Source organism: Neovison vison, chromosome 7 (assembly GCF_020171115.1).
Source record: "Neovison vison isolate M4711 chromosome 7, ASM_NN_V1, whole genome shotgun sequence".
Lineage (NCBI taxonomy): Eukaryota > Metazoa > Chordata > Mammalia > Carnivora > Mustelidae > Neogale > Neogale vison.
In genome coordinates, this window is record NC_058097.1 from 47,120,842 (window position 1) to 47,136,650 (window position 15,809).

At 42.6% G+C, this 15,809-nt stretch overlaps 2 protein-coding genes across 2 annotated transcripts in view; both read left to right on the top strand.

The window, feature by feature from the left end:
* LOC122913329 (zinc finger protein 58-like) overlaps positions 1-1,917 on the top strand; it is a 46,960-nt gene extending 45,043 nt beyond the window's left edge. Inside the window, 2 exon segments of the mRNA XM_044260087.1 lie at positions 1,124-1,237; positions 1,714-1,917. Of these exon segments, the coding sequence (XP_044116022.1) occupies positions 1,124-1,237; positions 1,714-1,917 (318 nt within the window).
* LOC122911699 (zinc finger protein 345-like) overlaps positions 1-15,809 on the top strand; it is a 42,170-nt gene that overhangs the window by 3,657 nt on the left and 22,704 nt on the right. Inside the window, 1 exon segment of the mRNA XM_044256669.1 lies at positions 10,448-10,506. Coding sequence (XP_044112604.1) covers positions 10,492-10,506 — 15 coding nt within the window. The 5' untranslated portion in view covers positions 10,448-10,491.

Here is a 15,809-nt window from a genome sequence, read left to right on the forward strand (position 1 = left end):
AGCATAGAAGGTTCTTTCTAGAACTGACCAATGCACAGACACAAACATAGTGCTGTTGAGATTTTACACTTACGCACAGATGGGGGCAATGATGAGGACAGTGAAGGGCATCAAAGAAATCCTGGATGATACATCCGAACCAAGGCAATTGCTCTTAATGAGAATCTCACTGCTATATATGGTGAAGGATATAAACTGTTGTGGAAAACCTCCCTTTTAAAGTCAACTGTTGCACAGAGCAGTGGGTCTCTGTCAGCCCAATCTCCAATCAGATAGTCAAACATAGCTATTTGTGGACAGACCATTTGGAACATCTGAACAGTAACCTAGTCCATGATGAGAATAATGATTTGAGCCATTTGGAAGATAGGATTGGCCTGACCTTTCAGTCAGATGTTTCTGATCATCAGAGATTTAGAAATGAAGAACAAAGTGTTCAGTGGGATCCATTCAAGAGGGGCTTCATTGAGGAGTCGACCCTCCAGGATACCAGAGGCTTCTCACTGGAGACAGACTTGCTCAGTGCACTGAATCTGAGAAAACATCGAACCAGAGCTCCAGTGTTCACAGATGTGTCAGGGCTAGGTTTGCATAGAACCATTATGAATGTGATAAATGTGGAGAAGTCTTTCATCCAAGCTCTAACCTCAGTTTACATAATGGTCACTGTTCGAGACATTCCTCATAACTATAATGAATGTGGGAAAGCTCATAACCAGTCCTCCAGTCTTGGTGATCATCAGAGAATTCATGAGGGAAAAAACCCATTCAGATGTAATAAACCAGGGACTATGATTAGTCAGTCATCAAGCCTAATATCAATAAGATAATCCTTAGAATAAACGACACTTACCTTTTTAAGGAATGTGGTAAATTGTTTGACTGCCACTCAACACTATCTCAACATTAGCAAATGCATACTGGAGAAAAAATGAAATATGAAGAAGGTGGTTAAACCTTTAAGGACTATTCATCAATAAATGGACATAAGCAAATCTGTACTGGAGGGAAACTTTACCAATGTGAGGAATTTGGAAAGTCACTTAATCACAGCTCAAAACTTATGCAACATTGTAGAATTCATACTGGAGAGAAACCTTACCAATGTGAAGAATGTGGGAAGGCCTTTAAACAGAGCTCAGGGCTGACCCAACATCAGATAATTCATACTGGAGAGAAACCTTACAAATTCAAGAATGTGGCAAGGCCTTTAGGTGGCCCTCAAACCTTACTCAACATCTAATTCATCCTGGAGAAAAACCTTACAAATGTCCAGAATGTAGCAAGACTTTTAACTGGTCTTCAGACCTTACTCAACATCACCAAACGCATAGTGGAGAGAAACCTGACCAAAGTCAAGAATGCGGTATGGCCTTTGCTGGGCTTCAGCCCTTACTCATCATCATAGAATTCACAGTGGAGGGAAACCTTACCAATGTCAAGAATGTGGCGAGTCCTTTAAACAGAGCTCAGTGCTTACCCAACATCACATAATTTATACTGTAGAAAAACCTTACAAATGTCAAGAATATACCAAGGCCTTTAAGTCACCCTCAGAACTTATTAAACATCAAATAATTCATATTGGAGAGAAATCTTACCAATGTAAAGACTGTGGGAAGGCCTTTACATGGCTCTCATCACTTACTAAACATCACCGAATTCACACTTTAAACCTTTAAACCTTTAAACAGAGCTCAGGGCTGACCCAACATCAGATAATTCATACTGGAGAGAAACCTTACAAATGTCAAGAATGTGCCAAGGCCTTTGTCCAGCAGGCACACCTTACTAAACATAGAATTCATACTGGAAAGAAACCTGACAAATGAATTTAATGTGGCAGAGCTTTTAACATGCAAACAACCCTCACTGGATGTGAGAAAATTCATACTGGAGAGATACCTGCAAATGTAATGTATATTAGAAAATGTCCAAGGATTGCTCCTCCCTTACTTCATATCCGATTTTATATAGGAGAATAACTGTACACAGAGAGAGCATGTGTGTGATTTCTCAAAGAAACTCCCAACTTACTTAACATTCTAGTTACCATATAGGAGCAAAACTGTAAAATGTAAAGAAAATGGACAAGCCTTTTTTTGGAATTCAATCCTTACTCAGTCTCACAAAGTGCAAATGAGTTTCAAACCCTTGTAACATAATGTGGGTAGATGTTCATTTTAATAGACACTGGATATTATTCACCAGAGAGTGCATTCAGGAATGTAACTTGAATGGCATAAATATTTAGAAGACTATTTAATTGCATATTAAATTCCAATAAATGTAACATAAATCAAGTAAATGAATACTTTATTCACTCTATTCAGACATTACTCTGTATGAAAATAGTGATTATAAGGAAAATTCAAACATTTAGAACGTGTATATGGTATTCTGCTTCAACAGATTTAGTGAATGGACTTTTACATATGTATAAGGGATTTCAATATTTTTATGTTTTACATTGACCCTATGTAACTTTTGTGACTAACAATATTCATGTATTTTACTCTGAAATCTCTCCTGAGAATCCCTTTACTCCTGCTGAATATGGAAGAGCATGTGGCAGATTGTTGCTCCATCAAAGATACCAGATGCCCTGCTACATTAAGTGGATGCATGCGTGCTTAATTTTCTATGGAAGATGTAGGACCATATAATATACAACGTACGAGGAAAATCTCTATGGAGATGCCTATGGTTAAAACATTGATGTAAGCTACCATGAAGTAGAACACCTACTACTCCATGTTTTAAACTAAAGAACTTCCTCAATATTAGAAATAGAAGGTTTTACTAATTGTTCTTTAAGAAAAGGAGGTGGCAGGCAGTACACTACCGAGGTGTCTTTGTAAGCACCATTGATTCGTAGTATGACTTTATGTGGTTAAATGAGGAAATCCTGACAGATAAGAAGCAGGGTAGCTAAGCCTTCCCTACAATGCCATACCACTGAGCATGTACATTTCTTAGGAATGTACCTCAGTCCTGAAATTTTGGAAATCGGGAATCCCACATCCTTCTGACAATATGCGAATGCTTCTGCACATGTGTATTCTGTATTTTGAATGGTGACGATAGACTGGATTTGAAATGCATAACTTAGTGTATGTGTGAACTTCATATATTTTCATTAATAAAACCTAGTGTGTTTTAACATATGGATATGGGTGTGTCGTGAATGATGTGTTATCCTACTTCCACTATTAATCTCTCTCATTGAAGGTTGCAGGTTAATGATAAATCAATCACCTGTTTGGTACTGGAGTAAAACAATATACCTAGTAATCCATTTTTCCAGTAGTCTGAAGGTTTCAGAGGTATGTGACTGTTTTACCCCTCGTCTATGCTATGATTCTCTCCTCTTTGTGAATACGATGATACTACCATGGGTGTATTACCAAGGTATGTAACATAGAGATATTGTTGGTGTTTTAGCTCACATACTCCACGATGCTGCTACTTGGCATTGATTTTGTGTAGCTAGTAGTTTTGTCCTGGCTTTACACTGACAGGAGCCCTTCTCAGTAGGGTCACAAGTTAGTGGAAGATCTAATAGGTCATTTGTACCCTGTCCTTATGACCCACCATCTCTCCTTTCTTTCTTTATTTCTTTCTTTTTTTTTTTTACAGATTTTATTTATTTATTTGACAGAGAGAAATCAAAAGTAGGCAGAGAGGCAGACAGAGAGAGAGAGAGAGGAGGAAGCAGGCTCCCTGCTGAGCAGAGAGCCCAATGCGGGACTCGATCCCAGGACTCTGAGATCATGACCTGAGTGGAAGGCAGCGGGTTAACCCACTGAGCCACCCTGGCACCCCCATCTCTCCTATCTTATAATGCTTTCCCTCCCATGTCCCTCAGAGAACCTTCCCCCTATCCCAGGTCTTCCCTAAGTCTGTTTTAGTCAGAATGGCATATTCTGCACTTAGGCTTGGGACTCTATAGTTCTGCACCATGACCCCAAATGAAATCATGTGCCCCATGTTCTACACTGAGTGTTGTTTTGATGTGTCTATGAAGTACACATGCGCCTATGACCATGTTATGTGTGTCATAGATACCCTTTAAGAAAGAGAAATCTATCCTGATAGAAGTGATGTTGTAGCTCAGGGAAGAGATAGAATGTATTTAAGATGACGAATTAGCATGTAGAGGAGGAGAAGTGTCCCAAGTTACCCAAGTGACTCCTTAGATGTAGAACAATAATTTCTACTTGTTTTAGGTCCTACTTATCCCTTGATCTCTGGCTGTATTTCCCCTTATTTTTCTTTCCATCTACATAGGCACCACAGCCATTCTTTTTTGCCTGTGCTACAGAGACAGTGTCCTCAGATAATGCTTCATTGAGATTACATAGATGGAAAGCCAGTGGGTATTAATTCAGACATTTAGCACGACCATGTGGGATGTGAATCTCAGCAAAATTTGAGGAAGGCACCACCCTTATAAAGAATGACAAGACCTATTAATAGGATATGTGAGGAACTCTTTACAGTGTGGGGAGGGAATAGGAGGTGGCTCCCTTTAGTCACTGTAAAGGCACAGGCAGCTCTTGCTGGTGTCATCTGATCAATACATGTAATGGGGAAACAAAAGCCATTTTTGCCAAATGTAGGTTTCTCTGGCTACGGAAGTCCTGTTTTATCTTGATGATTTGATTGACCTCCTGTGTCTTCCTGAGGACTAATGCTGTTGGATATCGGTGATTACTGTATTTCCCTTGGCTAGATCTGTGACAGGTTATGGAGAAGGCGTTGGAGGATTCAATCATGTGGGCAGCTTTAAGATGTCACATGGTAGAATAGATGTTTGAGATGAAGAAGCCTTCTGGGCAGTGGAATAGGCAAGATCGGCAAGGCTTATGCTATGGTTGCTTCCAAGGCCTGTTTCCCAGGTACATAACCCCAGTGTAGGTAATAAGATCCACTGTGGTTGGGTAATCCTTGAGGGAAGCTCCTTCCTACTGTGCGGGACCTTCTACCCTTTCCTTGACGCCATAGTGAGTGTCATTCTACGGCACCTGGGTGGCTCAGTTATTAAGTGTCTGCCTTGGGCTCAGGTCATGAGCCCTGTATCTGGCTTCCTGTTTAGAGGGAAGCCTACTTCTCCCTATTCTCCTGCTGCTGCTTGTGTTCCCTTTCTCACTGCGTCTGTCTCTGTCAAATAAATAAAATCTTAAAAGTATAATATTTTTATTAGGGGGTAGGAAAAGAATAAATGAAACAAGATGGGATCAGGAGGGTGACAAACCATAAGAAATTCTTAATCTCACAAAACAAACTGAGGGTTGCCGGGGGAATGAGGGTAGGGAGAAGGTAGTGGGGTTAAGGACAAATGTGCTATGAAATGTGTAAACCTGGTGATTCAGAGACCTGTACCTCTGGGGCTAATAATACATTGTTTGTTAATAAAAAAAAAAAAATAAAGAACTAAATTTTTTAAAAAGAGGGAGAAAAAATAATATTTTTAAAGATATAAAGAAACTGGTGGAATCATTTATAATCTACTTCTGTCTGCAAGATCCCACCCCCTTAAGCGCTAAGCATGCAACCACCTCCTTCAGTCATTAAAAGTGTAGGTCTTAGGGGCTCTGGGGGTCAGTCAGTTAAGGGTCTCACTTTGGCTCAGGTCATGATGTGAGGTTCCCAGCACATAGCCCTGCAGTGGGCTCCCTGTCCAGTGGTCAGTTGGTTTGTCTCTCTTCCTCTGCCCATCACCATCCATCACCAGGAGGGCATCTCTCTCAAAGAAAAAAAAAACAAAAGTGTAGATCTTTCTGAGCACAAGTCCCACCCACATGCTACTTCAATAAACTTACTAAGTTGCACCATAATGCATCACAGAAGTTCTTCCTGACCACTGTGCTGAAGGATCTGATAATTTTATTATCCAGAAACCCAAGCTGGCTACCATTCCATTAAAAAGCCAATGCATAGGGCATGAGTTTTGATTGGAATGGAATATCAGCATTATTCAGGAGGCGAGCCACTTGGAAAGAAGACTCATGATCTAAAATCAACTCCAAGGAATTTACCAGGCCTTCAGAGTTTTGAAGGAGCTTGAGGTCAGTGAATCAGGAGGAGGGAAGCAGGACAGTCTGACACAGTTCTTGATGGCCTGCATGCTCACTGTGCCTCCTATGGACATTACAGAGGTGCTTGCAGTATGTGTATGTGTCCCCATACACATACCCACCGCCCCAGGGGGTGGGATTACTAGTCCTTCTTGGAGACAATGTGTAATATATAGACGTACAGAGAAGGGTTTACTCTATCATTCATGGAAAGGTGCACGCAGAAATTTAAAGGCTTTTAAGTTGGCCCATGAGGCCAAGGGAGGGTTTCAGCTTAAGTTAAAAACCTGTCTTGGGGCACCTGGGTGGCTCAGTGGGTTAAAGCCACTGCCTTTGGCTCAGGTCATGATCTCAGGGTCCTGGGGTTAAGCTCCATGTCAGGCTCTCTGCCCAGTGGAGAGCCTACTTCCCTTCCTCTCTCTGCCTGCCTCTCTGCCTATTTGTGATCTCTGTCTGTCAAATAAATAAATAAAATCTTAAAAATAAAAAGTTAGAAACCTGTCTTCAAGGTTTCTCCTGTGATACAAATGGCATTAATGCCTTCTGCTACACTGCTGATTTGTATGTGTGTGTGTGTGTGTGTGTGTGTGTATTCAAGAATCAGTTAGATGGAGGAACTTTATTAGGAAGAGAGCTGGTCATGATGTTGGAAACAAAGTCAGAAGAAAACATACTAATATGCTTATACCTACAGGTCATTGACATATCTTTGAAACAGGCAGAGTGACATTCCTCCAAGGACTCAACTGCCATGACGTTAATAGGTTGCTAATTGGAAAAGACAATCCATACCTGAACTCTCCAACCCCTAGCAGGATCCTGTAAGTCTACTTTAATATAAAACATTTCCTTTGAAAACTTCCCTTTCCTCTCAAACACCCTAGCTGCCTATTGGTAAACATCCTCCAAGCAGATGGCCCACGGATAAACATCAGAAGGATCTCATGACTAAGGATTTTTGGTTGGTAATAAATGACCTTTTCCCAAGAACTGATAGCCCCCTCAAGGTCCTGGATAGCTTGCGTCCAAAATTCCTTATATACTTGTGCTATATCAAACCCCCTTCAACTTGAAAGTTTATAATGGACCACACCTCATGACAGAGTGTGGTCTTTCTTCCCCTGGGTCCTGTCCCCATGATTTCATAAAATCACCTTTTGCACCATAGACATCTTGGGAATTCGTTCCTTGCCATGGTTATCAAACCATAACATTCTTTCCTACATGGATACCAGAGATTAACAGTTTATATCACAAACAGTTGCCTACCTATAACAGATACATATAAAAATGTTCAACATCATTAGCCGTCAGGGAGATCCAAATCAAAACCACATTGAGATACCACCTTATACCAGTTAGAATGGCCAAAATTATAAGACAGGAAGCGAGTGTTGGAGAGGATGTGGAGAAAGGGGTACCCTCTAACACTGTGGGTGGGAATGCAAGTTGGTGCTGTCACATTGGAAAACAGTGTGGAGATTCCTTGAGAAATTAAAAATAGAGCTTCCCTATGACCCTGCAATTCCATTCCTGGGTATTTACCCCAAAGATACAGATGTAGTGAAAAGAAGGGCCATTGGTACACCAATGTTCATAGCAGTAATGACCACAGTCACCAAAGTGTGCAAAGAGCCAAGATGACCTTCAACACCCGAATGGATAAAGAAGCTCTGATCCATATACACAATGGAATATTATGCCTTCATCAGAAAGGATGAATACCCAACTTTTGTATCAACATGGATGGGACTGGAGGAGATTATGCTGAGTGAAATAAATCAAGCAGAGAGAGTCAATTATCATATGGTTTCACTTACTTGTGGAGCATAAGGAATAGCATGGAGGACAATAGCATGGAGGAGAAGAAGAGGAGAAGTGAGTTGGGGGAAATAAGAGGGGGAGATAAAGCATGAGAGACTGTTGACTTTGAGAAAGAAACTGAGGGTTATGGAGGGAATGGGGTCGGGGGTTGGGTGAGCTTGGTGGTGGTTACTAAGGAGGGCATGTATTGCATGGAGCACTGGGTGTGGTGCATAAACAATGTTGGAACATTGGAAAAAAATAAAACTGCAAAGAGAAGAAGAAGAAGGAGGAGGAGGAGGAGGAGGAGGAGGAGGAGAAGGAGAGTTGCCTACCTGGGGGACAAACCATTGTTTAATAAATATTTCATCTTTCCTTTCTCTTCTGAATATAATCCCCTCTTTGGAAATTGGAAATCCTACCTCCTCCTTCTTAAGTCACCATGACACAGAAGCTTTACTCACCTGTAAGGACCTATTTAGTAAGAGGCTTTCAATAAATTTAACCTGTCCCTGCTCCCCTTCCCCCAGGGGATTTACTTAAAAAGAAGTCCTGGAAACCAGCTCCACTATAACAAAGCCCAGATACAAGGGTGGGTCAGGCCAGTGGAGACATCGGATCAGAGGGGGGTTGCATACTGTTTCCCTAGCTACCAAGGAGTCTGGCCCCACCCTTTGGGCGAATTCTGACCAAGGTGATAGGTTGCTTCAAATGTCTACTAGAGTAAACTGTAATTAAATAGGTCTTAGCATCACTGTGGAGTTTCCTGTGTGTGTGTGACAATCTCATTGGCCAATTGTGTGTGGCCAGTCCCGGCCGCATGGCCTTTGCCCTTAAAAGCTAGTCTGTGAAAGGAAAAGTGTTGCCCTCTATTGTAAGAGGTGCATCCCCGAAGGTTCAGTTAGATTCTTGATGCTTGGCGTGAAATAAATCTTTGCTTGACCTTCGCTTTATATCAGTCTCACTCCTTTAATCTTGGACCCATTATTAGGCATAACTCTCCTCTCTTTGAGCCTATGTCTTTCTTGTTCCCATAATTAAGAACTTCATTGTTTTCTCTACTGAAAATGTCTTACATCATTTTAAGTCTTAGACCAGCTGAAGAATTGAGAACAGCACAGGAAAGCAAACTTTCCTCTCCTCACATTCATTCTGTTGTGTGAACTGACCTCCATGCTTCAGACCTGGAAGAGAACATGCAGACAGAGCTGGGGATCAAGGGCAGTGGGAGCTTCATTGCTTTGCCAGCCAAGGACGCCTCAGCAGGTTGGGGCCTTCAAACCTGCATCCCACCTGGGGAAAGAGACCAAGGGTTTGTTGGGAGATGCTGGATAATGGCCAATTTCCAGAGGAATTTGTCTGGGCCACCAGCCCTGTTCATCATGCTGTCAGGGTGGAACCAGCTTCCTGAAACAAAGGGCTGAGAAGTGAGAAGAGGTCTGTGGGGAAGAGAAAGGTTACTTTTTTTGTTAATGGAGTCCCATTGAAGCATTAATTGCTTTTTTCTTTGTTCAACTTTATGTCTTTCAAGTGGTTTTCATTACAGTCACCAAGATAGTTGTTGTCAGAAGACTGCATACTTTACACTGAGAAACCACTCAGTGTTTTTTGAAATGGCTAAAAAAAGAAAAAGGATAACATCCAATTTTCCTGAGAAGGCTGAGAATTAGAATTCTCGTATATTTCTGACGGGAGGGTAAAAAAAAACAAGCAGTGTGGAAAATTGTGTGGCAGGTCCTTATGAACAGAAACACTGAAAGGGAATATTTTGTCACCCTAAAATATGTATTTTTGGCCTGAGCATTATTTTCAGCTGGTTATTTTGAATCAAAGGCAGATAAAGAAAGAGCTCTGAAATCCTGTTTACTTTGAAAGAGACATTTGCATTTATACTGGAAAGTTCAGTTTGTCAGTGGTCTCCCTCTTGTAGCAGAAAGAGGGAGAAAGTGTCAGTCTCTTGAAACTCTGATGGTGGAGAAGGCGGGGCTTGAAGTCTGCTCCCAGCCCCAGTCTTGGTTCCTCCTGCTTGGCCTGGTCACCTCCCCAGTTCCTTCCCAGTGGGGTCACCTGTGGAGTTTCAGGAAGGATCTTCTCTGCAGGCCTCCCCCTCAGATTCTGTCAGTTGGTTTGGGCGAAAGCAACACTGTTGTGTTAATTAAGGGCTCCAGGAGAGTCTCAGCGAGGCCAGGGAGGAGCCTGAGGGCTTTCGGTGGGTGTCTGAGAGCGTATTCATTGCTTTGGTCCTGGAGAGGTGACAGGGTCTCTGCTCCGTCAGTTTGGGAGGGTCGGGTCCCTGCAGCCCGCGGTTCTGATGCTGACGCTGAAGTTGTGAGTGGCGGTGGCAGGGGACCCCTCCCTCCCCCGACAAAGCAGGTGAGAAAAATGCAGGGATGGGTGTCCTCATGGGAGCTAACAGTTTCTGAGCTGCTCCTGACACAAAGGACTGGGAGGATGGGCCTTTTTGCATCTCCAAATCCTGCCCGAGGGCGAGCGGTGTGAGGAGAAGGAGCTCTTGTGCCGGATTTCAGGGCATTTTTTCCTGATGCAGCTGTGATTTCCCACAGATCCCTCGTGAGGACGAAATCTAGAGGTGGACGGGAAGGCAGAAATGGCTGGTTCTCAGGTGAGCCTGGTGTCCCCGCGGAGCGTGTCCTCTGTTTCTTCGCAGACCCTCACGTTTGGAAGCTGCAGATGCGGATGCTTCAAGTTCGAATGCTTCTCCCTCCACGTTCACCTCTTTTTAATACCTGGTCAGGGGGCGCCTGGGTGGCTCAATGGGTTAAGCCGTTGCCTTCGGCTCAGGTCATGATCTCCGGGTCCTGGGAGCGAGTCCCGCATCGGGCTCTCCGCTCGGCAGGGAGCCTGCTTCCTCCTCTCTCTCTCTCTCTCTGCCAGCCTCTCTGCCTACTTGTGATCTCTGTCTGTCAAATAAATAAATGAAATCTTAAAAAAAAAAAAAAAAAAGATCTGGTCAGAAGTGATACTCAGGGTTAGGTCTTTAGAATGCTTCTCTATTTCCCAGAGCCTTCTGTCCTGTCCCCAACCTGACTTCCATAGTGCATCAGCCATTGTCACTTTGACTTAAAGTTCCCCAAGGAGTGACAGTATTCCGGTGATGGCAGATCCAGAGGGGAAGGTGTCGATTCTGAAATTCCTGTGGCTGATGAGGTCTGGTCCTGGGATGTCAGGGACGGAAAGCATTTCTTGTTTGGGCTCATCTGGATTCTTGATCAGTGGTGTGCAGCTGGGCACAAAGGAAATGCGGACAGAAGCTCGGTGGGTATGAGTCCAGAAAAACTTGGAAAGTTCCCATTCTAAGAAAGGGGGTGTGTGTCTCTCCATCTTTAACACGTGAAAGAGATATTCTGCTTAAAATCCATTGGAAGAGGGTGCCTGGGGGCTCAGTCAACTAAGGTTGGATCTTGGTTGCAGCTCAGGTCGGGATCGGAGGGTCCAGGACTGGTATCCCTGCTTGCAGTTCTGTGCCCTGAGGGGAGTCCGCTTGCCATTCTCTTTCTCCCTCCCTTTTCTGCACTTCCCCATCTCCTCTAAAATATAAATCAATCTTGGGGACCGAGGGTGGTTCCGTTAGCTAAGAGTCTGCTTTCTGCCTTCAGCTCAGGTCATGATCCCGGGAACCTGAGATCCAGCCCCACATCAGGCTCCCAGGTTCCCAGGTGATGAAGTTCTAGAATATAGGTTAAGTTCGGTGGGGTGAGGTCCTGAGCCGATGACCAAGAAAGAATTCTTGAGACATCTTTTGTGCAAAATGGTGGTTTATTAAATCACGGGGACCAGACCGTGGGCAGAAGAGCTGCTGCCCCACTATCCTGAGGAGTGGCTGATTATATACACAGGAGTTGGGTAAGTGAGGACAAAGGGGCTGTTCAGAAGGGCTATCAGGGTAAAGAAGACTGTCAGGATATGCAAAGCCTGGTTATTGTCTAGCCATGGCCGATTTCCCCTCTAATGAAGCACTAACAAGACAATTGGGAGTTTCCTGGGGAATGTCACATTCCTCCTATCAAACATCCTTGCTAGTGAGATTTAGGTTTAGAAGAAATTTAACTTTATTTACATTTTCTTCTACCTCAGCCTCCTTCAGTTTTTATGGAGGGGAGGGCGACATTAGGGCTTGAAGAACTGAGTTATTTGCCTCTGGAAATTGGGCTATTGATAAGATAGCTTCTTTGTTATAAATCACTAGGACATTTGTAGATGGAGGGAGACTCCTGTCTTGCAGGATTGTGATCTCTGCAAGTTAACTCTTTGTTTTCCTTTTAGGGCAGCCAGGGGTGCCTGAGGAAAGTTACACACACTACAGAGGGGAGCGGGTGGAGAGGGGCTGCAAGGTGCCTGCTTTTGCTTTGTCGTCAGCCAGCCTCCTGCTCCCTCATCATTCCCCCCCTGAACAATTTTGACCTTTAATTCTTTAAGGTAGTTGAACGTGGAAAGTTTCATCTTCTGTAACTTCATCCTGCTGAATAGGGGCGTAGAACTGTCCCTACCTACTTGGGTCAACATTGATCAGTTGAGGAATGTGGAGGGGAGTTACAGAAGATGGAGGCAGCTGAATCCAGTGCGGACAGTGAAGAAGTGTCTCTGTGCGTGGTAAGGATCGTCGTGAAGTCTTTTCAGCAATGGAGTCTTGGCACCAAGTAGAGGAACAATGAACAAGGCAACACATAAAGATTAATAAGGCTATAGAATGAGAAGCTCAAAAAGGAGATTTTTAATTTTGGGCCATAGTCCTCCTTTAAACCAGGAACTTAACCAATCACTGAGAGGAAGAGAAGGATCTTGTAGAGCCTTAATCTGGGTATTCATATCTTGTATTAGTCCTGTGACATTTTTGCGATAGTCTGGGATGAATATGCAACATTCTGCTTTGATAATTGCTCATGTGCCGCCCTGTGCTGCTGTCAGGACATCTAAGGCCATTCTATTTTGTAGGACTGCCTTGCGTATCTGTGAGACTTTGATATTAAGTAAAGAGATGCTATTTAGTGAATCACTGAGTGCCTTTGTAGTATATGTATTAAGGGCTTCTACATGCCAAATGACACCCTCTAGTCCCACAGACGGAGCCAAAATGGATGTTAAGTGACCGTACCATTTAAAAACAGATCGTGTCCATCTTTGCTTTAAATGGGGGAGATTAGCTGGAGTGGCTATGGTTTTAGTAATGTGCCCATGAATTCAAGCAAATCCTAAGGTACAGCGACCTGTACATTCTGGAGGAAGGCAGGGCCACAGGTTAGTTCCACAGATCCAGTGGTTCTGTTTGGAGCTGGCCATCTAATGCCAGGTCGCCTTACCCAATCAGTACCAAACCAGTCAGTAGCTTGGAGTACTATTATTTGGGGACACATTTCTTTTTTTTTTTTTTTTTTTTTTTAAGATTTTATTTAAAAGAGAGAGAGGGAGAGAGCAAGCACAAGCAGACAGAGTGGCAGGCAGAAGCAGAGGGAGAAGCAGGCTCCCTGCCCATCAAGGAGCCCAATGTGGGACTCAATTCCAGGACGCTGGGATCATGACCTGAGCTGAAGGCAGCTGTTTAACCAACTGAGCCACCCAGACATCCCATTGGGAACACATTTCTAATGATAGCCATCCCAGATGTTGTGTTTTATTTGCCGAAGTATCATATGTATGATTTCTTTGTTCCCGGCATTAAAGTGCCTTTTTAAAATTTTATTTTATTTATGTATTTGAGAGAGAGCATGAGCGAGGAGAAGGTCAGAGGAAGAAGCCGACTCCCCGTGGAGCTGGGAGCCCGATGCGGGACTCGATCCCAGGACTCCGGGATCATGACCCAAGCCGAAGGCAGTCGTCCAACTAACTGAGCCAACCAGGCGTCCCTTAAAGTGCCTTTTGATTGAGCTGTGCATTAGTGGGTGTGAGCCACAAATGTGTATCCCAGATTTGATATATGCCATTGTCAGTATAGCGATATGGAGGGTTTTGTAACTTAAGCCCATATTTGATTGGGGAGTTAGGCTTGACAGCAATCCCCTTTCCTTCCAAATAGCTCCATCAGCATGTAGTACCAGGAAGGCATATTTGGAGTCAGTATTAATTTTTATTTGTAAGGCTTTGGCGATTGCAAAGTGCTAGTGAGCACTATGGCACACTTAGCTTTTCTTATTCTTTTTATGAAAAGTATTGTCATCAGTAAATCAGCTGTCATTTGTATTTTTAACAGGGACATCTTAAATCTGGCCAAACAGAGTAAGCAAGGTTAATAACGTCTGAACATTTTTGCTGTACAGAGAAAGAAGTACAGTGATCAGGTTCAGGCATATGGGTAACTAGGTTTAACGTTTGACAAGTTTTAAGTATTCTTTCTTTCTTTCTTTTTTTTTTTTAAAGAGACTCAACATTAGATTTTCATTTAGATGAGATTGAAAGGTTAGAAAACACAAATGGGAAGACCATAAAATACAGTAAATTAAATGTAACTGAATGGGAAATTGGGCTGAATTTAGGAATGATCAAGAGGGAAAAGGAAACCGAAAAATTAAAAAAAAAAAATTCTTGCTCAAAATAACAATAGGAAAAAAAAACATACACACATCATATTTCCACAGGGAAATTTGGATTGACTAGTGGGAGTTTTAAGTATTATTTCTGGCATATCTGTAAGTGTAGCCCAGTATTTAATAAGTCGCCCCCCATCATCCATTGGTGCCTTTGGCTTCTAAGACAAATCTGGACCTGATATGAAGTCATTACAGTCAGGGACTGTCCCATAGTGAGCTTTGAAGCTCTTTTTATGAGGAGGGCTGTTCTATGCTTTGCTAAAGCATCTGTTTGCAATTGCACCTCAGAGGTGCTAGGATAAATATGACTAAGGGATGAAACCATTAAGAAGCCCTTTGAGTGATCCAGACTTAATGATATCCTGATTACAGAGGATCATTGGCAAGTGGGAGAAAACTTATTAAGAGATAAGGAGAGTCCCCCAAGCATCATCCAATCCTATCATAAAGTGGGATTGTCCATTACCTCCACTAGTCCATAGTTAATGCTATTGAGTGCAGTATGCTGGCTTTTAGGCAGTTTCATTATTCCAGCCACACACAAGGTGAAAGTTAAGTTATACAATTTTTGGGGAATCAGTTTCATTTTTCCATTTGTTTAAATATTTAAGCTATGTTCCCAATGGGTTCTGTTATTACTTCTTCAGAATATTAGGCAAGATCATGTAATTGAGCTATTGCGTAACTTCTCTGAAGTTTACCTCGAGTTGTCTGGCTTAGGTAAACAAACATTTAAAGACAATCAAATCTAGAATTTGACATCCATAAAGGTGTGTTATTAAAAAAAAAAATTCTCTCTAAAATAACCCTCATTTCCAGAGATAGAGATATTGGGACTAATTTATTTGAAAAACAAGTCCAGTTTGGCCTAATTGGCCTAATTATTTACACAAGCTCAATAAGAACTGTGAGTGATCATATAGATCTTTTAGAATCTGCTTTGCTGGAACTTCTTATTAGGAATCTCTAGGTTGAACTTTTAGTGGCCTCTTTAGGCCAGGAGCCAAGCCACATAGTTGCCATCAGACATGCCTGCAAACCTGTCGATTTGGGCAAAGTCACTGCTCACGTTCCTCTCTCCTTGTGTTAGGACCAAAGTTGTTGTACCACGGGTATCTCAACAATCCTTTCTTCATCATTTACTCCAGAACCCAAATATTTCACATCAGAAACATGTCTAGAATATCTTGACCATTGGTTCCTCTCCCACATCCCAACACTTTGTGCTGGATAAGGAGGGCTGTCACCGCTTTGTTGTGGATAGAGTTGACTTCTGGGAGTGAAAGGAATGAAGGTTCTCATCCAGGCAGCCCCCTGCCCCATAGGTGCTTACTTTTTTTTTAAGATTTTTTTTATTATTATTTATTTATTTGACAACAGAGAT